General features: G+C 36.7%; 1 protein-coding gene across 3 annotated transcripts in view; it reads left to right on the top strand.

Moving 5' to 3' along the window:
* RTN1 (reticulon 1) overlaps nucleotides 1-23,589 on the top strand; it is a 246,872-nt gene that overhangs the window by 199,608 nt on the left and 23,675 nt on the right. Inside the window, exon 1 of one of the 3 annotated variants that reach the window (XM_027111398.1) lies at nucleotides 14,131-14,453. The exons of the other annotated variants lie outside the window; for them this stretch is intronic. Coding sequence (XP_026967199.1) covers nucleotides 14,393-14,453 — 61 coding nt within the window. The 5' untranslated portion in view covers nucleotides 14,131-14,392. Of the gene's footprint in view, nucleotides 1-14,130; nucleotides 14,454-23,589 lie in introns of those variants that run through there. 3 annotated transcript variants of the gene reach the window in all.

The following is a 23,589-nucleotide window of genomic DNA, read 5'->3' as shown; positions in this document are numbered from 1 at the left end:
TTTCCTTGTTGATATTCTATCTAGTTCTATCCATTGTTAAAAGTAGGGTATTGAATAATAGTTGTCCAACAATTATTATTGTTTGTTTATTTCTCTCTTCAGTTCTTTTAGTTTTTGTTTTATTTACTTTGGAGTTCTGTTGTTAGGTGCATATATATTTATAATTTTTGTCTTCTTGATAGATTGCCATCCATATATGTTATAAACTCAACAATACACTGTTATGATTATTGGTTTACAATCTTATGTCTTTTAAATAAATGAATAGAAAAAGAAGAAAAGATAAATTTATATAGTTTGTTTTGTTCACCCATATATTTACTCTTTCTAGAACTCTTTCTTTCTGTGGATTTTAGTTGCTGCCTGGAGTAATTTCCTTTTTACCTGAAAGACTTTCTTTAGTTTTTTTTCTAAGTCAAATGTGCTACCAATGAATTCTCTCTTTCTTCATCTAGGACTATATGTCACCTTCATTTTCAAAGGATAATTTTGCTGGATATAAAATCCTTGGATGACAGTATGTGTTTTAGCACTTGAATGTCATTCAGCTTCTTTCTCATCTCCATTGTTTTTGATGAGAAGTCAGTTATTATTAGTATTGATACTCTCCTGTATGTGATGAGTCATTTTTTACTTGCTGTTTCAAGGTTTTCTCCTTCTGTCTTTAACTGTTTGATAAAGGTATGTCTAGGTATAGATCACTTTATATTTAAACTATTTGAAGTTTGTTATCTTAAATCTGTTGATTAATCAAGTTTTAAAATCAAATTTGGGGATTTTTCAAGAATTACACCTTAAATATTTTTCTGTCTCTCTCCCCTCTCTCTCTCCAAACTCCTATTATAGATATGTTGGTACACTTGATGTTGTACCATAAGTCTCTGTGGCTTTGTTCATTTTCTTTTAGATTTTTCCTCCATTCTTCAGGTTAGATCACTTCTATTCGTCTGTCTTCATGTTCAATGCTCTCTTCTACTATTTTACATCTGCTGTTGAGTTCATCTAGTGAATTTTAATTTTTAGTTATTGTAGTTTTCATCTCTAGAATTTCCAATTGGTTCCTTTTTAGAGTTTCTGTGTCTTCATCAGTTTTTCCTTTTAGTTGAATCATTGTCATTCTATTTTTTGCAAATTCTTTAAAGTATAATTTATTTTATTCTTTAATTATATTCATAGCAGCTGCTTTGAAATTTTTGTCTGCTAAATCAATATTTGTTCTCACTCAGAGTCAATTTTTATTGATTGCTTTTTTCTTGATTATGGATCACAGTTTCCTGTTTCTTACATGGCTAATAATTTTTTATTGAAAACTAGTCATTCTGAGTCTGACTTTTTAATTGAGAGTTTGTGCCATTGTTTGGATTTTTCTTTTGGTTTTGTTTTTAGTAATTTTCATGGACTTAATCTGAGTTTTCTCTCTCCCCCATTGTATGTGGCCACTGATGTTTCTGCTCAGTATTATTTTAATTTTTAAAAAATCCTGGATTCCTAAGTATCCCCTTTGTGTCTGCAGAGTTCAGCAGACAGCTAATGATTGGTCAGAGTCTGTGCTCTCACATCTCAAGTCATCAGTAAAGCTTTGACCTGCAACCAGTGGATCTGTGTACGGGCTGAGAAATACATTAAAAGTTCAGATGGCTTTCACCTCTTTTACTGAGAACACCTCTGAGTGTGGATTTTTCACCATCCAGTCTAAATCAAGTCAAAAGAAGCTGTTCATTTTCACAGAGTCCCACCTTGGTAACAATAGGGTGGGATGGGGATAGAAGTCCCAGTCGAACACACAACAAATTCCCACTGTTCTTACCCAAATATTAGCAGTTTTTCATGTATAAATGCTTCTCAATTTGTTTCTGTGTTTGGCTGATTTCCAGAGCTGTGAAATGGTTGTCTTTGGCAAGTTTGTCCAATTTCATAGTTGTTTTTGGGAAAGATAATTGGCCAGCGTCTTTACTCCACTATTGCCAGAAGTTATGTTGTATATATCCTTTTTCAAGTTGAATTTTTTTACTCAACATTCTGTTTTCAGAGTTAGGTATGCTAATTCATGAAATCCTAGTTTATTCCTTTTAACCACTATGTAGGCTTCCATTGTATGAATAAAGCACAGTTTATCAGTTTCCCTGCTGAAAGTATTATAGACATGGCTATAGGGAACAACTTTTTTCATATCTTCTTGTGCACAAGTTTGAGGTTTTTTCCAGAGTAGATACCTAGAAGTGGAATTACTGGGTCTCAAGGTATGGATATCAGCTTTACTAGAAATTGCCAAATTGTTCTACAGATCTAGCATTATATGTGTTGCTGTTTCTGTATCTTTACCAAAAACATTTAGTAGTATCAAACATTTAATTTTTTAAAGTTTCAGCATTGTAAATATTTCACAGTGGTCTTTATTTTTATTTCCCTGATTAGTAGAAAACCACACCTTTATTGTGTTTATTGACTCAAAGTATTTACAGTTATAGGAATTGCCTATTGTATTTTTTTCCTATTTTCCTGTTGAATTTCTTTCAGTATTGATTTGAAGTTCTTTCCCTGATGCCTTCTTCTAGTTTGTGGCTTTTCTTTCTACTTTGTTTATATTTTCAATTGTCAAACTTGAGGGGTTTTAATATAATCAAAGTGATCACAATTTCCCTTTTAAATTTGTAATGTTTCTACCTTACTCGGATATTGTAAAGCTATATTCTTTTACTTTTTCTAAAAATTTTATTTTTAAACTAAGTCTTTAAACCATTTGTTATATATTTTTATATATAGTGTAAGTTAGAAATTTAATTTTGTCTTTTTCCAGATAGCTAGCCAATTATTCCAGAACCCTTTATTGAATAACCCTTCCTTTACCACTGAATTATGTCACCATATCAAATGAATTAATACCTGTAAAGTACTGAAAACATTGCCAAACTATTTTATAAGTAGTGGTAACAATAGTAGTAATACTTCTACTACTGTATCAAAATTTTACATATACATGGGTCCATTTCTAGGTTTTCTAGTTGGTTCCATGGGTCTGTTTAACTATTGCTTACCAATATTATGCTGTTTTTTTAATTATAATACTTATATAAGTATTGATACCTAGAAGATGAGAATCTTCTTTTTCCTTTTTGTCTTCTTTCTCTTCCCCTTCTTTCTTTATCATTTTCTCTTTCAAAATTGTGCTGTTTTCGGCATTTCACATGAATTTTAGGATAGTTTGTCCAGTACTATGAAAAAGTTTTTTGGAGTTTTGATAGAAATTGCTTTGAATTTACAAAATGATTATAGGGAGAAGTTCTGTCTCTGCAATAGTGGGTCTTCCTAGCATGGAATATCTTTTTACTTAAGATTTCTTGGGCTTCCCTGGCGGCACAGTGGTTGAGAGTCTGCCTGCTGATGTAGGGGACACGGGTTCGTGCCCCAGTCTGGGAAGATCCCACATGCCGCGGAGCAGCTGGGCCCGTGAGCCATTGCCGCTGAGCCTGCGCGTCCGGAGCCTGTGCTCCACAACGGGAGAGACCACAACAGTGAGAGGCCCGCATACTGCCAAAAAAAAAAAAAAAAAGATTTCTTTATGTCACTTAAAAAGAGTTTTATACTTTTCTCTTTAAGTTTCTACAGAATTATATGTACTTCTAGTAACCTTATATATTTGTTACTCTTATGATAGGTAACCTAAACATAATATTTTCCAAGTGACTTTGCTATTTTATAGGAACACTATTTTTGTATATTGAACTTGTGTCCAGCAATACACCATGACTTAGCTCAGTTCCTGGTTGAAATGATGTGGTCACCCCAGCTTCTTAGCAAAGGGAGGGTGAACCCTTTTTATGGGAAAATAAAATCAGCTGTCAGTCTTTATGGTTCTTGTGTACACAATATCCATTATACTATAAAAAAATTTGCTAGACATGTAAGAGGCAAGAATATGTAACTGATAATCAAACATAAAAGGCAATAGAAGCAGACCCACAGATGATCTGGATATTGGCATTAGATAAAGTTTTTAAGTAACTATTATAAATATAAGAAACAAGATGGAGAATTTAAACAGAGAAGTGGAATTTATAAAAACAAAATCAAGTGAATTTACTAGAACTGAAAATTAAAATTCTGAAATTAAAACTTAATTGGCTACATTTAATAAGTCTTTGGACACAGAAAAAGACAGTGAACTCAGAGAACTCAATAGGAGATATTCAAAATGGTGAATGAAGGGAATAAAATATGAAAATAACAGAACAGAGTATTAAAAAGTATGCTGTATAAGAACATAAGAACATATAAAGATACAATAGTTTGAAAGTAAAGGATGGAAAAAGCTATATTATGCAAACATTAATCAAAAGAAAGCTGTTAAAGATAGCTTCCATATTAGCTAAACTAGACTTTAAATCAAGGAGTATTATTAGAGATAAAGGGGAATATTTCATAGTGATATAAGAATCAATTCCAGTGTAAGACATGATAATCTTAAATTTATAAGTGCCCAATAACATAGCTTCAAAATATATAAAGTAAAAGCAGACAAAATTGAAGGGAAATACACAAATCAACTTCAAAGTTGGAAGTAGTATTTCTTTTCATATTTGACAGACACATAGACAAAAAATTAGTGGGGAACTAGATTATTTGAATAATACTATTAACTAACATGATCTAATTGACACTTCCCCTTGAAACTTCAACATGTATGTTCAAGTCCACTAGACATATATATCAAAGTACGTCATGTTCCAGGCTCTCAAGCAAGTCTCAATAAATTTAAATGGATTAAAGTAATACAAAATTTGTTCTCTGACTACACAATAATTAATCTGAAAATAAACAATAAGGATAGTTAGAACAATCCTCAGAATTTTACAGTTCTATATAATCAATAGATCAAAGAAAAAACTCACTTTCCAATGCCTATTGGAAAACATTTTGAACAATAATATTGATATAATGTATCAAATTGATATATCAATATAATGTATCAAAATTGTAGGATGTAGCTACAGTGTTTAGAGAGCATTTTATACTTTTATTTTTTATAATATTTGTTTATTGCTGCATCAGGTCTTACTTGTGGCACGCTCTTCATTGCTGCATGCAGGATCTTTGTTGTGGCATGCAGGATCTTTTTAGTTGCAGTATGCAGAATCTTTAGTTGCAGCATGTGGGATCTAGTTCTTGGACCAGGGATCAATCCCAGAACCCCTGCATTGAGATCACGGAGTCTTAGCCACTGGACCAGCAGGGAAGTTCCCCCAAGAGGGCATTTTATACTTTTAAATGAAATATTAGAAAAGAAAAAATGTTGAATATAATCTAAGCTTCCATTTTAAGGAGCTAGTAAAAGAATAGCAAATGAAAGTAATAAATAAATAGACGGAAATAGAGAGCATATATACAAAAGAGAAAAAACAACAAAGTAAAATTTTATTCTTTAATTCATTATATTGATAAACTTCCAACAAAATGATCAAGAAAGAGGAGAGAAAACAAAACTTAAAATATCATAAATGAGAAAGGAAACATGACTATGACTCCTCCAGATTATTAAAAAATTAAAAGATGATATGAATAATTTATGCCAATAAATTTGGCAATATATTTTAAATGGACAAATTCATTTGGAAAAAAAACTGACCAAAATTATCATAAGCAGAAATTGAAAATCAGAATAATCCTACACTATTAAAGAAATCTGTAATTAAATATCATCTCACAAATAAAACTCCAGGTCCAAATGGGTTCCCTGGTGAATTCTTGCAAACATTCCAAAAAGAAATAATATCACCTTATATAAACTCCTTCAGAAAATATTGGTGGGATTAACACTTTTCGACTCATTTTGTGTGGCCAGTATAACCCTGATGCAGAAACTTAAGAAAAATATTATAAGAAAGGAAAGGAAGAGACCATATCTCTCATGAATATAGATATAAAAATTCTACACAAAACATTAACAAATTGAATCCAAATTGAACAGCAGTATATAAAAAGGATGTCACATCAGGGCCATATAAAGTTTATTCTAGGAATGCAAGTTTGGTTTAACATTCAGAATTCAATCCATGTAATTTATATATTAACAAAATTAAGGAGAAAACCTGTGTGATCATCTCACTAGCTTCAGTAAAAGCATTTGATAGAATTTAGTACCTATTCATGATGAAAAATCTCAGAAAACTGGTGCCAGAGGGAATTTGCCTTATTCTGATAAAGGATAGCTAAAAAATTCACAGCTTGCACCATATTTAGTGGTGAAATTTTGAACACACTTTCCCCTTTAATTCAAGAAAAAGACAAAGGATAGTCCTTGTTACCACCTCTACTGAACAGTATACTAGAAGTCCTAGCCAAAGCAGTAAGTCAAGGTAAAGAAATGCAAGTATAAAAATTGGAAGGGAAGAAATAAAACCATCTTTATTCAGAGAAGATATGCTTATGTACATATAAAATTCAAAAGAATCTACCAATAAAATTAATAAGTTAATCTAGCAAGGTCACTATTACAAAAATTTATTAACCTGGTATAACTTTTTCCATTTCTACTTAGAACATTTCTGTATCAGTATGTTTTAGGACTTTCTTTTGAAAACATCCTTTGACTACATCTTTTTCATCCAATATGAGAGCTTTCATCATTTTTAGTTGGCATTCTTTAGATATATTTAGAAGTATTTTTAATATTTTATTTTGTGCTTTCAATTTACTAGTTATTTTCTTTGCTTCTAATTTTTTCTATTTGATTGAATAAATTACCTTGCTTATACATTTTATTCATTTTGAAGTTACATGTTCTCGTTATTTTCTTTTAGTGATGACCATTAAATGTTTGACACATAAATCTGACTCTTTCGTAGTCTAAATATCTCTATCTTCCTCCTGAACAAATACTAGGATCTTAGAATGCTTTTACTCTTGTCACTCCTCCTACCTATGTTCTATTTTGTCTACTGTTTTACTTTTACCTTTCTTTTATAACCCTCCCCTCAAATGAGCCATTACTGATGTTTATGCTCAGGATTCTTTCATGCATGTCACTTCTTCCTTTTAACTGAATTTAGGTTCAGTTTTCTTCTTTCTGGAGTACTATCTTTGATAGATTTTTCTGCAGAGTCTGCCATTAGTAAATTCTCTCATTTCTTTCATATTTGAAAATCCCTGTATTAGTCTTTCTGGATGTAGAATTCTAGATGATGGTTATTCTCCCTCACTACTTTGAGGACATTATTTCATTGTCTTCTGGCTTCTATTAATGAAAAGATTGCTGTTCATCTTACAGTTTCTCTGAGGTAATCTTTTATTTATGTCTGCTTTGAAGATTTCTCCTTATTTTTGATGCCCTGCAGTTTCACTATGATGTGGGTCAGGGTATTGATTTCTTACTTGTCTTGCTCAGGGCTAGAATTTATGTCTTTTATCAATTCTGGAAAAATTCTCAGCCAAATTTGGATAAATTATTCAACTTCCCATGTTACTCCTCTCCTTGAAACCCTGCAATGTCTCCCTCATCTATGGACAGTATTACTACTCAGACCTGTCACAGTTTGGCCTCTATACATTTCTGTAATTAAGTTTCCACAGCTGTCAGCCAGGAAAGCCCATCACTCAAACTGGTGATACATTTCTTGTTCATAATTCAGTTTAATTATCACCTATTCTCAGAAGCCTTTCCTGAAACCTCTGCCACTAAACACTCTCTGTTTTGTGTATCCACTCTTTCCTGTTCATACAATCCACTGATTGCATTTATCTATTTATGTGTAAATCTTCCCCCCAGTAGACTCAAATTCCCAGTGGGCAGTTCCCTTTGTATTTACAGAGACAGGCACTTAGTATGGGCTCTATAAACCTTTGTAGATTGAATGAATGAATCAATCAAGAAGATGAAGGTAAACACTATCTACCTCATAGGGATCTTGTAACAACCAAATACACACCATGAGAAAATAAAAAGTGCTAATCTTTTATTTGAATTGAAGACAACTTATGCATTGTTTTGGTACAGTGGGTTATGTAATAAACTGGTTGTTCCTTTAAATTTCCTTATTCCATATGGCATAGAGCAGAGTTCTTAGTGTTCTTTGATCATAATGAAGTTTTTTTTTTTTTTGGTTCTGTGCCTTTTCTGCCAATTGCTATACTTCTCAGAGCCTAAAAAAATCCAAGGAGTTCTATAAGATGCTTGATATAGTTTACTGGCTATTATAATACATTCTGTCCTGAAAACTCAGTGCATCTGTGAATGCTCTTCCTCCATAGATCTTAATGGCTTTCTCCTTTATTCCATTAGGTGTCTGCTCTAATTTTACCTTACGAATTAGCGCTTCACTGACTCTCATTATAAAACAACAAATTTCCACCCCAGCCCCTTTTCTGTCCTCTTTTACCTGCTTTATTTTCCCCAATACACTTCTCCACAAGTGAAATATATATTTACCTCTTTTATTATTATCTACTCCTCCCATACACACTAGCATGTAAACTTCTTAAAAGTAGGAACTTTGCTTTATGCTTAGAGCAGTGTTTAGAATACAGTAGGTGCTCCGTAAGTATTCCTTAAATAAATGTGTCAATATAGGTGCCATTGAGTCTCATCAGTAAAAATCCTGATGCTTAGTAGGCAAAAACAATACAGCCACTCTGGGCATAGCAGCCTTCAACATTCATCTTGATCTGGGATGAGATTATAAAACTTGGCTATTTTGCTTTTCCTTAGTACAGACTAATGCACGATTTCATCCTGAAAACTAAAGAAATCACTTCCTTTCCTGGCAGTACCTAAACCAAGTTCTAAGCTGGCTGCATACAAAGCCCGTCTGTTCTCTCCTGGTTTAAAGACAGCGGCAGTTCCTGCCTGCTTTTAGTAAGCTTTATTTTGCTTTCTGTTTTCTTTCACTGCTTAAGGACAATTTACATATCTTTTCTACCCATTCTATCATTTTGATCTTGCCAAGAGCTTTCAATTAATATTTTGTGGGCACTTGTGCAAGGAAAGCACCCATTTACAATGTCTTTGGGAAATAAATTCTTATTATTTCATAGAAACAAACATTTAAAGCTATAACTCATTTGTATATTATGAGGGAGAGGTCCAGAGATACTTATTTGCTGGAAGCCATATAACTAAAGTTTGTAACACAAGTGTGTCTAACACCCACATCCCCAGTCGTTCTTCATACTCTTTTGCCTGATTTTCCTTTAATAAGGTCATTTTTGTTTCTCTTAATCACCTGTGCATTAATCAAAAGCCCCCAATTCTTATTTTACTAGTGTGTGTCTTTCTGGCATCAGACATCTTACCTCCTCAGTCTTCAACTATCCAACTGCTATATTGATTTTTCGGGTGCCATCAAGCTTCTTTCCAGATTTAGCGTGACTGAAAAGCATGTGGTCTTTCAGCTAAGCTGACATTCCAAGGTCAACTTTGTGGCCAGTGAAAACTCATGGCCCAAAAATTCTGACAGAGCTACCCTCCACCTGAGGGAGAGTCTGCCTCTGTGCCTACTCTTCCTTGCTAGGGACGTGCTGCTCCCAGCTTGCTGCCCAGTACTGACTGTCAGAGCCACACACTGGCTCCAGTAACACTGAATACTCAACCACTGAAAATACCTGGGTTTTTGTCTTGTTTGTGGTTTCCTTTGCTGTGCAAAAGCTTCTAAGTTTCACTAGGTCCCATTTGTTTATTTTTGGGTTTTTTGTTTGTTTTTTAGGCATTTGAAATATTTATTTTCCATCTTTCTGTAATTGGGAACTTTCAGTTGTTTTTTTTTATACAGCAGGTTCGTATTAGTCATCCATTTTATACACATCAGTGTATACATGTCAATCCCTATCTCCCAATTCATCACACCACCCCCCGCCCCGCCACTTTCCCTCCTTGGTGTCCATACGTTTGTTCTCTACATCTGTGTCTCAATTTCTGCCCTGCAGACCGGTTCATCTGTACCATTTTTCTAGGTTCCACATATATGCGTTAATGTATGATATTTGTTTTTCTCTTTCTGACTGACTTCACTCTGTATGACAGTCTCTAGATCCATCCACGTCTCTACAAATGACCCAATTTCGTTCCTTTTTATGGCTGTGTAATACTCCATTGTATATATGTACCACATCTTCTTTACCCATTCATCTGTCGATGGGCATTTAGACTGCTTCCATGACCAGGCTATTGTAAATAGTGCTGCAGTGAACATTGGGGTGCATGTGTCTTTTTGAGTTATGGTTTTCTGTCAGTATATGCCCAGTAGTGGGATTGCTGGGTCATACGGTAATTCTATTTTTAGTTTTTTAAGGAACCTCCATACTGTTCTCCATAGTGGCTGTATCAATTTACATTCCCACCAACAGTGCAGGAAGGTTCCCTTTTCTCCACACCCTCTCCAGCATGTTTTGTTTGTAGATTTTCTGATGATGCCCATTCTAACTGGTGTGAGGTGATACCTTATTGTAGTTTTGATTTGCATTTCTCTAATAATTAGTGATGTTGAGCAGCTTTTCATGTGCCTTTTGGCCATCTGTATGTCTTCTTTGGAGAAATGTCTATTTAGGTCTTCTGCCCATTTTTGGATTTGGTTGTTTGTTTTTTAATATTGAGCTGCATGAGCTGTTTATATATTTTGGAAAGTAATTCTTTGTCCTTTGATTCATTTGCAAATATTTTCTCCCATTCTGAGAGTTGTCTTTTCATCTTGTTTGTAGTTTCCCTTGCTTTGCAAAAGCTTTTAAGTTTCATTAGGTCCCATTTCTTTATTTTTGGTTTTATTTCCATTACTCTAGGAGGTGGATCAAAAAAGATCTTGCTGTGATTTATGTCAAAGAGTGTTCTTCCTATGTTTTCCTCTAAGAGTTTTATAGTTGACATTTAAGTCTCGAATCCATTTTGAGTTTATTTTTGTGTAAGGTGTTAGGGAGTGTTCTAATTTCATTCTTTCACATGTAGCTGTCCAGTTTTCCCAGCACCACTTATTGAAGAGGCTGTCTTTTCTCCATTCTATATTCTTGCCTCCTTTATCAAAAATAAGGTGACCATATGTGCATGGGTTTATCTCTGGGCTTTCTATCCTGTTCCATTGATCTATATCTCTGTTTTTGTGCCAGTACCATACTGTCTAGATTACTGTAGCTTTGTAGTATAGTCTGAAGTCTGGGAGCCTGATTCCTCCAGCTCTGTTTTTCATTCTCAAGATTGCTTTGGTCATTTGCAAATGAAGCAACTGACAAAGGATTAACCTCCAAAATTTACAAGCAGCTCATGCAACTCAGTATATAAAAAACAAACAGCCCAATCCAAAAATGGGCAGAAGATCTAAATAGACATTTCTCCAAAGAAGATATACCAAGATTGCCAACAAACACATGAAAGAATGCTCAACATCACTAATCATTGGAGAAATGCAAATCATAACTACAATGAGATATCATCTCACACCAGTCGGAATGGCCATCATCAAAAAGTCTACAAACTATAAATGCTGGAGAAGGTGTGGAGAAAAAGGAACCCTCTTGCACTGTTGGTGGGAATGTAAATTGATACAGCCACTATGGAGAACAGTATGGAGGTTCCTTAAAAAACTAAAAAGAACTACCATACGACCCAGCAATCCCACTACTGGGCATATACCCTAAGAAAACCATAATTCAAAAAGAGTCATGTACCACAATGTTCATTGCAGCTCTATTTACAATAGCCAGGACATGGAAGCAACTTAAGTGTCCATCGACAGATGAATAGATAAAGAATATGTGGCACATATATACAATGGTATATTACTCAGCCATAAAAATAAATGAAATTGAGTTATTTGTAGTGAGGTGGATGGACCTAGAGTCTGTCATACAGAGTGAAGTAAGTCAGAAAGAGAAAAAAATTACCATATGCTAACATATATATGGAATCTAAAATAAAAAAGTGGTTCTGAAGAACCTCGGGGCAGGACAAGAATAAAGACACAGACGTAGAGAATGGACTTGAGGACATGGGGAGGGGGAAGGGTAAGCTGGAACGAAGTGAGAGAGTGGCATGGACATATATACACTACCAAATTTAAAATAGATAGCTAGTGGGAAGCAGCCTCATAGCACAGGTAGATCAGCTCCATGCTTTGTGACCACCTAGAGGGGTGGGGTAGGGAGGGTGGGAGGGAGATGCAAGAGGGAGGATATATGGGGATATATGTATAGCTGATTCACTTTATTATAAAGCAGAAACTGACACAACATTGTAAAGCAGATATACTCCAATAAAGATGTTAAAAAAAAAAAAGAAAATACCTGGGACACCTTCTGTACTGAGGCTGATGTCTGTGGCTATCATTGGACTGTCAGTGCCTCCTAGTGGCCAAGGTTCCAAAGGATTCCAACTGAAAAGTGGCCAGGACAGGAACAGCCCACCTGGCAGCTCTTTCTCTCTCCTTCTGAGTCTTGTCCCCCACCTATTTGCAGTTTGTCCCAGCCCCACATCATGCAGTGAGAATTCATCATCACATACCGGTCATTTCATCATTTTGCTGATTGAATTCCCAAACATGACCATGATGATGAAAAAATTGGGAGGTGGGGGAAGGGGGGGGGAGGAAATATAAATATAACAAAACTCACTAGCACCTCTAGAGCAGGTCAGTTTGAAAAGTGCTGTGTAATAATGTGGTCACTGTTCTTCCTTCCCATCAGCCCCATGGGAGCTCCGACAAGCCCACTCTTTTAGGAGACTTCAAATGCTCAAAAGTGCTAAATCATCCTTCTGAAATCATTCTTTATTAAGCTTCCTTAAGAGTAATTTCACATGTTTTACAAAGATATGCAGAGGCTTAGCTGGTTTCTCTGGAGGCTTTCATTCTAGAAAGAACACGCATGATCATAAAGATCATATTTTAAAGTGTATATCGTTCATAAAATGAAAGATAAATCATGTCCACAAGCATAACCTTGAGATTACTGTCATTAGGCTCTTGCTGGCACAGGATGTACAGATGTAGATTTGGGTATGGGAAGGAATGGCTCTGTAAACTGCAGAGGAATTGTGGAGGCTCCACTTCTCCATGAGGGAGAGAGAAATTCTGTGTAACAGATAAGGCCATGCTACAACAAATGAAGTGGGAACTCTTCCTTCTATATACCCCTTTGGTCCCCAAGGCATCCTTTGTCCTCATGCTATGTCTTGTCTCCTCAAGGGTCCCCTCCACCAGGACTTTCTTTCCCTAGAAAATGCCTATATTCCAGTCCTTTCTCTGTGCTATTTCTACCTTTTCCTCATCAAAACACACCTATCCCCTGTCCATTCTCTCAACTGCCTTGGAATATAATCCGATAAAGTATTTCATGCTAAGATTTGATTAGTAGTTTACTACCTATTTTTCTGCTCCTCCCATTAACATTTGCATTGTAACTGGGGACACCTGAAGCCCTTGACGCACAAGGCTTGGAAACCAACTTTATCTCGCAAATTATACACACCACCCGTGCCCATCACCCCTCAGCACTCAATCTCAAATATGATGTTGAGGAAGAATGCCCTTTGCTTCCCTGAGTTCTGTTTGGATGTCCCCACAACTGACCACTCTTGGAGGGTCACTGCAGTGGCTAATAACTCCGTGTGTCAGAGTCCAAAGGCTTTGATCGGGAGCCTGCTGGCGCACCACATTCTGATATTATTTATTAATTCAACCCACAAACAGAGCTGGAGAAGAGGGGTTAACAGGAGAGGACACGAGCCCTCAGGGTTTCTTTGCAGTGATTGCGGCTTGCCAAGGAAGGTTTTGGATAGCCGTGGCCTATTCCAAAAGAGGGAAAGAATCTGTCAGTTGTTTGGAAGATGTCAAGCAATTAAAGTGTGACCACAGTGTAAAGAATTGGGGGCGGGTGGAGGGGGGAAGGTGAGTGAGCGCTGCGGCAATTAGGGGACATGATACTGAAAGCCTGAGATTTGTACTGCCATCAACTATGTCTTATCCAACAAGTTTCATGGGTTTCTAAGACATTTCTAGAAAAAGCACCATGCCATGCCAGGCAGGAAGTCCCAGAAACTGCCCAAGTGTTGTACTCTCATCCCTACCCTTGGCCCTTTCTCCTCTTTCTCCCAAACTTCCCACCCCCCGGTCAGCTTTTGTGCCTTCCGGGTAAGAACCGGCTTCACCATCTCTCGGGCAGCGAGCCTACGCTCTCGCCTCTAGCGGCGCCCGCATCCCCGAGCGCACAGGCCGACCGGCACCGCGCCGCGCTGATTCGCTGCCTCGGAGACTGCGGTGCCCGCGACGCGCCCGCCCCTCGCGGCGCACGCCGGCTGGTTCAGCCTCAGTCTGTCTGCAGCCGCGGCCACCGCGAGCAGCGCTGCAGCCGGGGCACCGACGCCTCAGTGCTCGCTCAGCGGCCCCGGGGACAGCAACGGCGAGCCCCTAAAGCGCGCACGATGCAGGCCACCGCCGATTCCACGAAGATGGACTGTGTTTGGAGCAACTGGAAAAGTCAGGGTATTCTCTTTATTTCAGTTGTGCATGCCTGCGGCGCACGGGAGCGCCGGGACCCAGACTCGGCCATTGTGCATCATTTCACCTGTGGGACCTATGCATGCTTTATACCCAAGAGCTTTCTGATGGGGGGAGTAAACTTGTTCTGTCAAAAATCAAAGTGGATGATGTTTGATTTTTGTGGGGTTTTCCCCTTGTCCTGTCTTTTTTAAAAAATCCCCCACCCCCACCCCTTTGTTTTCTTGTTGTCACGCCAGTATTTTAAATAATGCATCTTTTGCCTCCTCCTGGAGCTCTTTTGGGATCCTTTAATCGTTCAGTACTTGTTTAATCTCTTCTTATTCCCGGAGTTAAAATGCTTTCTTATTGTTCCATGCATCCCAGTGCATTTAATTTATGCCTAAAGGTTGAAATCTCCTGGTAGAACCATTAGCTGAGAAGGCTGTAGTGCATCCTTTTAAGAGGGACACACCCATTTTAGGCTTATTATTTGTGGTCACACAAAGGAAACTGGAAATGCAGAATAGCTCTCGAAATCCTGAAAATATGATGGCGTAGACACATATTAGGATGATTCACTTTGAAATATTTCAGGGTTTTTTTGTCTTTCATTGGGGTAACCTGTAACTACTGTTTATTAATAATGGGTATATGTGGAGCAAATGGAGGGAAATTAAAAAACAGTGCCAGTTGCCCTCTGGTATAACAGATTTATTTTGAAACAGTCCATATTAGCACTGGGTGTGGCCACCCTCCAGCCTTGCTTGGATTGCTTTTCAGCCATTTTTATTCAGCCTCATACTTCACACATCTCCATCTCTCCTTTGTTACATTAAAATTCTCTCCTTCATCTTGCTCAGTGTGAGATTACTAGGAGAAAGAGAGACTTTGAAAGAATTATGTGTTGTAAACTTGGATGTTTGTAATATGAAGTGTCTTTTAATATTTAACAAATATGGTTCTGAAGAAGGTGCGTTTGACTTAACCTGCAGGGTTGCAGCATCCCTCAGGGGGCCAAGAATACACTGGAGCAGGAGCTGATTTTTTTTTTTAAACCTGGCATCTTCCTCTTGTAATGTTATATCATAGAAAGAATGGGATGTCTTTTAATCTTTAATGCCCCAAGGAGTTTTTCTTTGGTAAATCTTTTAAGCAAAGAAAAAGTAAACATGAACCTCAGAATTAAGAACATATTTTCTCTGTCTCTTATTTGTTGGTTGGGCGGCTAAGACATAAAATACAATAGTCTAGTTCAAATTATGTGGGCCTATTGGAAATACAACTGTCAAAAGTAAATGAACCTAATAAATTTAAATGCCAGGAAATAAGAAATGTATGGCCATTCAGGGGGCATAATTTTAGAGAATGATGTCAACTACATGAACTAGCATATGTTTTATACAGGAGGCAGCTGTGAAAATTCTTGGTAACATTTCATTCTTGTTATGTGTTTAGACTCAGCCAGTTTATTCCGTATACACACTCAGCATACATCTATGGCTTGAAAGAATACCAAGTTTAGTTGGACATAACAAACTTGGTTTTTAGACTATGCTTATGGATTTCCTCTATTCTTACCAAAAGTAAGTACCAAAAGTGGCAGATTTTCTGACTTATTTGTATAAGATGTAAGACACTATTTCATCACAGTCCTATTGCCTCAGTTGACATTCTCACTGGGGGGGAGGTTAAAAAATGTGGACATTTATAATCAGAAAATAACACAAAATGCCATAATTTGTCCATTGAAGACAATCGTTTTCATTTCCACTATACAGCTGCTTATGAAGATTGATTCAGGATCATTGAGGGTCTTTCCTACTCTGTGACCTTTGATAATGTTCAGTACCATTGATTTCCTTTTGTCAAATAGAACAAAGCCATTATCCTGAAAATTAACTAATAACTGGGTGGGTGGGTTTATAGGTATAAAAGAGAAATAATAAGTAAATTATTCCTGTTTCTCCCTACTAGGAGAACTTTCACCTAAACTAAAATCTACAGTAAGATTCTTGTTTAGCATTTTCAGTGTATCTTCATTTTAGTTCCCTCACTATCAAAAACAGTTGTTCTTAACACTGGCTGTATATTAGTATCACCTGGGAAGTGTTAAAAAACCATGAAGGATGCCTGCGCCCCACCCCTAGAGGTTCTGATTCAGTTGAGCCAAGCATCAGTATGTTTCAAAAGCTCCTCAAGTGAATTTAATACATAATCAGGGTTGAAGCCACTCATGTGTAATAATTCTTAGCCCAATCCATAGACCAGCAGAGCAAGGTCTAGTATACAAATGATGAAATGGGTGTGATCAAGGAGCAGCTGTGAATGCAGTTAAAAGAAGTAAGTATTAACATTGTTGATAATGTCCTCTGAAGGTATTAAGAAGTGAAAGTTTTGCTTGGAAAAGGAATAAAAGTGAGTTTCTGTTTCCTCCATGTTAAACAGTTCCATGGAGAAATTTGCAGCCCATTGGATATGTCATGAAGACTGTACTGAAACTAATACAATGCATCCTAAAAACTGTAGTATACATGCAAAAGGAACCTTATATTTATTTTACTAATATATATGATTTTAGCTGTAGAAAAGAATGTTTAAAGAGAGACTAAATTCCACATTATACTACATTACACACATTCTGTTCCCAGTTTAAAAAAATGATACTCATACCCAATTGGTTAATAAACCAAAGCCCAATCTACTCAGTGAAGATGAAATAAGACAATAACCTAATAAAACATGGCAATCTTCAGATTACTAAGTAGTAGTATTATTTAATATTGACATTTATTGGGCACTTTTACTGAGTGATATACTCGCATCATTGCATTTAATCTTCATGAATCCTATGGTGTGTGAGTTTTATTATCCCATTTTACAGGTGATGAACTGAGGCTTCTGCCAAGGCACACAGCTGGTGATGCCAGAGGCTGGATTCAAGCCTAGGGCTGTCTGACCCCGGAGTCCCTTGATTCTTGCTGTTTTACCATCTGCCTCCGAAGTAGATGGCTTCTTCCTCAATGGTTTTTCTAAAAATGTGAATTATCTAGGTAATGGGGGGTGTTAATAACCCGTCACATTTACATAGTTTTCATTTTGCCAAACATCTTCTCATTTGAGCTTTTCAGTTTACTCTTGAACAACATGAGGTTCAAAGAGGTTAAGTGACTTGCCCAGAGTTTTTCGATAAGTGGCAAGTTGAGTAATGAAAAGGTGACTCTGGCCGCGAATCCAGAACTCTTCCTATCTCAACGCTCACTACTTCTTTCACTAATTCTGAGTTACAGAAAGTGAACTCTCCTTTCACCTTCAAAGATATTTTCACACAGGTTACCTCTTTAAAGCCAAAGCAAAATTGAGCAGTTGAGGCAGTGATCTTGACCAATTTATGCCATTGTTGTCATCATCCCTATCATCAACTCATCATTAAAAATTCTCCATCAGGGCTTCCCTGGTGGCGCAGTGGTTGAGAGTCCGCCTGCCGATGCAGGGGACACGGGTTCGTGCCCCGGTCCGGGAAGGTCCCACATGCCACGGAGCGGCTGGGCCCGTGAGCCATGGCCGCTGAGCCTGCGTGTTCAGAGCCTGTGCTCCACAACGGGAGAGGCCACAACAGTGAGAGGCCCGCGTACCGCAAAAAAAAAAAATTCTCCATCAGTATTATCCATGTGTTGGTCATTGTCCTAAACTCTTGTTACATATCTTAATCTCATATCTTCCTGAGATTATTGTGTTACTCTCATTTTATAGAGGACGAAACTGAGGATTTTAAGGCTGAGATGGCCAGTAATTTGCCCTAAGACTTAGGTGGGTCCCAAACGCAGAGCAATCTGATCCCCAAACCTACACTTTTAACCACTTTACTATACTACCTGAATCCAAATGGTACTAAGGCAGGGGAACAAAGTTTGACTAGAGCCACTTATCCATACCATTTCACTTGTGCTCCAAACATTGCTGTTTTCCAGATATCGCTGTACATGACAAGTTCATGGGCAGGACACTTGGCAATGTGGGGGGCTGAGGCTAGTGGTCAGCTCCCACTTTACTGCACGTGGCAGCATTTTGTACTTACAGGTTCCCCTGCCTGTAAAATAGTGAAGGGTGAAACACTTTCCAGGAATATAATCTTACATGTTTCTGATTTTGTTAGAAAATAAAATATTTTGAAAATTTTATGCTGGCCTACAGTTCTCTGTGGAAACACTCTTGAGGGTAGTCTGTTCTCAAAGGTGCTAGTTCAAAATGGCCAAGCCTCCCCAAATACACAGAAGAAATGTCTGTTGTAGCCACAGGAATTGAAAGAAATGCTTGTATTTTGAAAATGGCATTTAATAAAGACAGTTTATCACACAGACATAAAGGCAGACCAATCCCACCTTTTATCAAAAAGAGCATTTTACTTGGATTCAGTGTTATCAGAATACTTGTACAAACATTACAGCATAAATAATTTCATTTACAAACTCCCTCTCTGCAGATTGTAATGAGGTCTGATGGGAAAACTGGCTTAGCAGAGGATCTAGGGATTTTTTTTTAACGAAACAAAACTCTCATTGTACAGATAATATACCAAACGTACGTAGGTATCACTCCATTGAAAAATAAAATTCTCCTTTTTCACAATGTATTTTCATTTTCAAGAGAATCTTTATAAGGGAATATTTCAAAATTTGGGGGTAGAATAATGGCCTTACTTGTTTTCTAAAAACAATACATGCACATTATGAAAATTTCCATTTCTACAAAGAGTTTCAAATGAAAGCCACAAATCACCCAAAGTCCTACCAGCTAGAGTTAATTAATGTTAGTATTTGCTGAATATCTTCCAATATGTGTATACCATATAAAATGAATCTGTAGAACTAGGTAGGGAACAAAAACAGCTTTTATTAAACAAGATTGTACATATCTCAAAAAGTATTTAAAATAATTTAATGGGAGAAACTGACATGAAAGAATTGCTGAACTTCAAATATATATGTTTCTTTACATTACGAGCTATTCCTTACTAAAATTAAGAAAAAGACTATGATAAATATCAATAGGTTAGAATCATTTTTTATTACATGTTGTGGTTTTAGACTGTACAGATGGACTCTCTGCAGTGTCTTTTTTTTTTTTTTTTTGTGGTACGTGGGCCTCTCACTGCTGTGGCCTCTCCCGCTGCGGAGCACAGGCTGCGGAGCACAGGCCCAGCGGCCACGGCCCACGGGCCCAGCCGCTCCGTGGCACGTGGAATCCTCCTGGACTGGGGCACGAACCCACGTCCCTTGCATCGGCAGGCGGACTCTCAACCACTGCGCCACCAGGGAAGCCCTTTTTTTTTTTTTTTTAAAGGAAGAGCCACCATGGATGAGAAAGATTGACAGAAATGCCATGCTAAATCCATATCTTCACATCTATGGTTTTTCTCATAGTTCCATGAACTAATATTTCTTTCATTAAAAACAATAATATTCCTGATATGCCATCACGAAAGCATTAATTATGATTACCATACATCAATAAGGGTTGGATGAAATCTTCTGTCTTCTGCAGGCCCTTCCTTCTTCATCATTTTTAAAATGATGCCTTACCTCCCTCCCACTTTCTTCTTATAGTATTTGAAATTATATTCTTTACTCAATTGTTTTTCCTCTTTAGAATAATTAATAAATTCAGGAACAGAATCTGTGAATTGATCTATTTTAAGTTCACTTAAAATAGAATTCTAGAATCTAATGAAAGCTAATTAAATTTACATCACCACCAGATTTCCCATCCTTCTCAACCTGATGTCCTAAGTGGCGTGCATATTTGACCATGTATTAATATTTACATATTGTCACCTTTTCAGTTCTTATGAAAGTACACACAGCCATTAAAAGAAACATGACTACCTTATAATTAAGCTCACAATTTGAAAGCTAAGAATGTGACATTAATAATTCTTTAAAAGCCATCTTCTGCCTATGTGATAGATAATACTAACTACATTAAAACCTTGATCGTTATAATTGTATTCTAAATTTATAGCATATATTTCAAATAAGAAAATAAAATTGTTAGGAGTTTTAGAACTTAGAAGTATAGAGTACTATTTCCCCCAAGTATGTTTGAGCTATAAACTTAAATCTGAGCAATTATCTTACCGTTTCACAAGATAAAATCCTTAAATTCTTCCTTATTTCTTGTGTTGCCAAAGGGGGGAAATAATTCAAGCATTACTTACAAGTTCTTTGCCCAAACTGGTGAACAATGTTGTTCAATGTTGAACAAATGAAAAGTAGAGAATGGACTTGAGAACACGGGGAGGGGGAGTAAGCTGGGATGAAGTGAGAGAGTAGCACTGATATATATACGCTACCAAATATAAAATAGACAGCTAGTGGTAAGCGGCTGCATAGCACACGGAGATCAGCTGGATGCTTTGTGACCACCTAGAGGGGTGGGATAGGGAGGGTGGGATAAGGAGGGTGGGAGGGAGAGCAAGAAGGAGGGGATATGGGGATATATGTACACATACAGCTGATACATTCCCTTTGTTATACAGCAGAAACTAACACAACATTGTGAAGCAATTATACTCCAATAAAGAAGTTTAAAAAAAAAACACAGACAAAAATTAAAAAATCAAAAGAAAATAAGAAAAAGTACAAATGTAATAGGTTTTTATGTTTAGAATTTATTGCAGTTACACCCATTTCACAATGGGCATACTTCACATGTAGTCATATTTTATCTCCTGCCTTCAGAATCATTTCACCAAACTGCAGATCAAATATAGTGATAATAAGGGTCAGGAAGGACATAATATTTTATTGAACAGAACGAAGTTACCGTGAGAGATCATTCCTTTTCCTCGTCTTATATATCTTTTTAGTTCAAGAAATATTTTAGCCATTATGGTCTTTGTCAAAATTTTAAAATATATTCTTTAAAAACGAGAGAACCAACAGCAGTCTACCTTCTATTCCAATACAATGATGGATTTTAAGAAGGTATGGCCCAGACTTAAGAATTTGTGGCTAATTATGACATACAAACCAACCAATGAACAGTTTTGTGTTTTGATCCAGTCAGAAAGCTTATTGAAGAAAGAAAAAGCACACAAAGACATTCATTATTCAATACCTTGAAAATCTTTCTATGTGCCTCCCTCAACTACCATGTGCCCAAAGCCTGTCTTTCTCTCCATATGGCCGTGTCTTCCTTTAATCCTAAACGAGCCTATTTGCTGGAGGTTTAGCAGGAGAGGCTGACCACCCAGTCTTAAATACTGGGCCCTACTGGTTCATTTCCTGGCCAGGCCTACTCTACCAAGGTGACAATGGCTTAAGCATCATTGTGTTAATTTCACAGCATGGAATATGGTCCTAGTAGCTAGAACTAGCAAACAGGAATCACATTCAGCTGTTAAACCCAGGAAAATGGTAAATCCTTCATGAGTATAAACGTAGTTTATGCCATCAGTCTAATCTGAAGGGTAGTCATTAGAAGAACATGTTTGCTTTTGTCTCCCATGGAATAAAAGTCCCAGAGATTGTTGCTAGCTGTGGCTTTGGCAATAAAATCCTTCATTTCTCATTGTTCTGCCAAAGCTGATTAGAGTAGAAGATCATCTGTGTGGGTTAAATGCTGTGCTCTTTTACTCTCTACACAGAGCACCAGGCTTAACATATATTCCCTTTCAGAACATCCACAGAATTACTTAACTGTCTAGAAAATAATGTTGGCATTTTTCTCTTGACAGTTAGATGGGCTGCATTTAAAAGATGTGAAGGAAGGACCTAGAAAATGGAATCACTGCAAGAGTCTTATCTACAAAAGTGCCTTCTAGCAATTTCCTCTCTGGGCTCAGGGCTCCTGGATTACCTTTTAAATTTTTACCTTATGTAGGAGACTGTTTCATGGCAAATGAAACTTATGGATTAGTTGACCAGAACATGTCATCTTTGAAGGTCTCTCTGTATGTTTAAAGTATTTTATTACATCTATTTCCATTATGTTTCTCTAGTTTGATGGCAAAATGAGGGAATAAAGTAGAAAAAGTTACTACTATTATTGTTAACTTTTTGTACTGATATTTTATTTGCCTAACAAAAATCAGAGTAATGGACTTTTCTATCACTGCTTTAGACACTGAGTTGTAAAGAACTGAGGGTTTTCTAGCCTTGTAATCCTTTTCACAAGGTAGTAAATTATTGGAGGCTTGCTGAAAAGTAAACATAAAAGTCAAAGCATATCATTTTTCAGCACTTCTTTTGATGAAATGCTGATATCATTTGTGAACAGGAATTTCACACATTTTCTTTTCTGACTTGGCCTTTGAAAAAGTAGCATTAATTTGTCACATAGCAAGTGGTGCAATGCTGCCTGAAATCTTTTTTGGACCAAGATGAAATATAAATAAATACATTTAAGAATATGGTGCAGTAATGTAGATAATTGTGCACAATTTATTGCCATTTTATATATTACCCACATTTTGCCTTATAAATAAAATATGAATAGCTGCACCACTGTCTTTTCAATTCATACATTTTTGGTATACTTTCTGAATGCTAGAGTCACTATTGGATCATTTAATTCAATACATTTAAAATAATGTCCCAATCCAAAAAACTTTAGACTGCAGCAAAGGGCTTTCTTTCTAGAAACTTGACATTGAATTTTATTTCCATTTAGGTATTAATTCAAACCTTGGATCACCTCTTCTATTTTATTCTATTCTTGCCTGGATTATGGAAATGAGAGTAGCACTGATTTCAGCATTTGAGATTAGGATTCTTCAAATCTGCCAAATCTTGCCAGTGCACCCCGCTAAGTCAGCCCCAGGCAGGCTGCAGAGTGTGCTCCCACATGTGGTTTGGGGACAAGAATGAGCTCAGCAAGCCCAGTCTATTTATTAGATTGATAGAACATACGGATCTCCCATTTCATTGCATTGCTCCTTGGTTTTTAGCAAAGTAATTTAATTTTTATAATTGGCAAAGCAATACAGTAATTTACCTGTCCCAGTGAGTATGCTTAGTGAATGTGTACTCAGCTGTTTAAACTCTCACCTAGCCTTCCTGTATTAGGAGGATATTGAAAGAGACAAGCTATCTACTGCTGTATCCAAAGGCTACTTGTGATAATTTGCCGCAGTTACAGA

This window comes from Aethalodelphis obliquidens, unplaced genomic scaffold (genome assembly GCF_003676395.1).
Source record: "Aethalodelphis obliquidens isolate GAN/ISIS:26980383/991018 unplaced genomic scaffold, ASM367639v1 scaffold10, whole genome shotgun sequence".
Classification (NCBI taxonomy): Eukaryota; Metazoa; Chordata; class Mammalia; order Artiodactyla; family Delphinidae; genus Aethalodelphis; species Aethalodelphis obliquidens.
The sequence above is the reverse complement of the archived record's forward strand: the minus strand, read 5'-3'. Positions and strand labels throughout refer to the sequence as shown.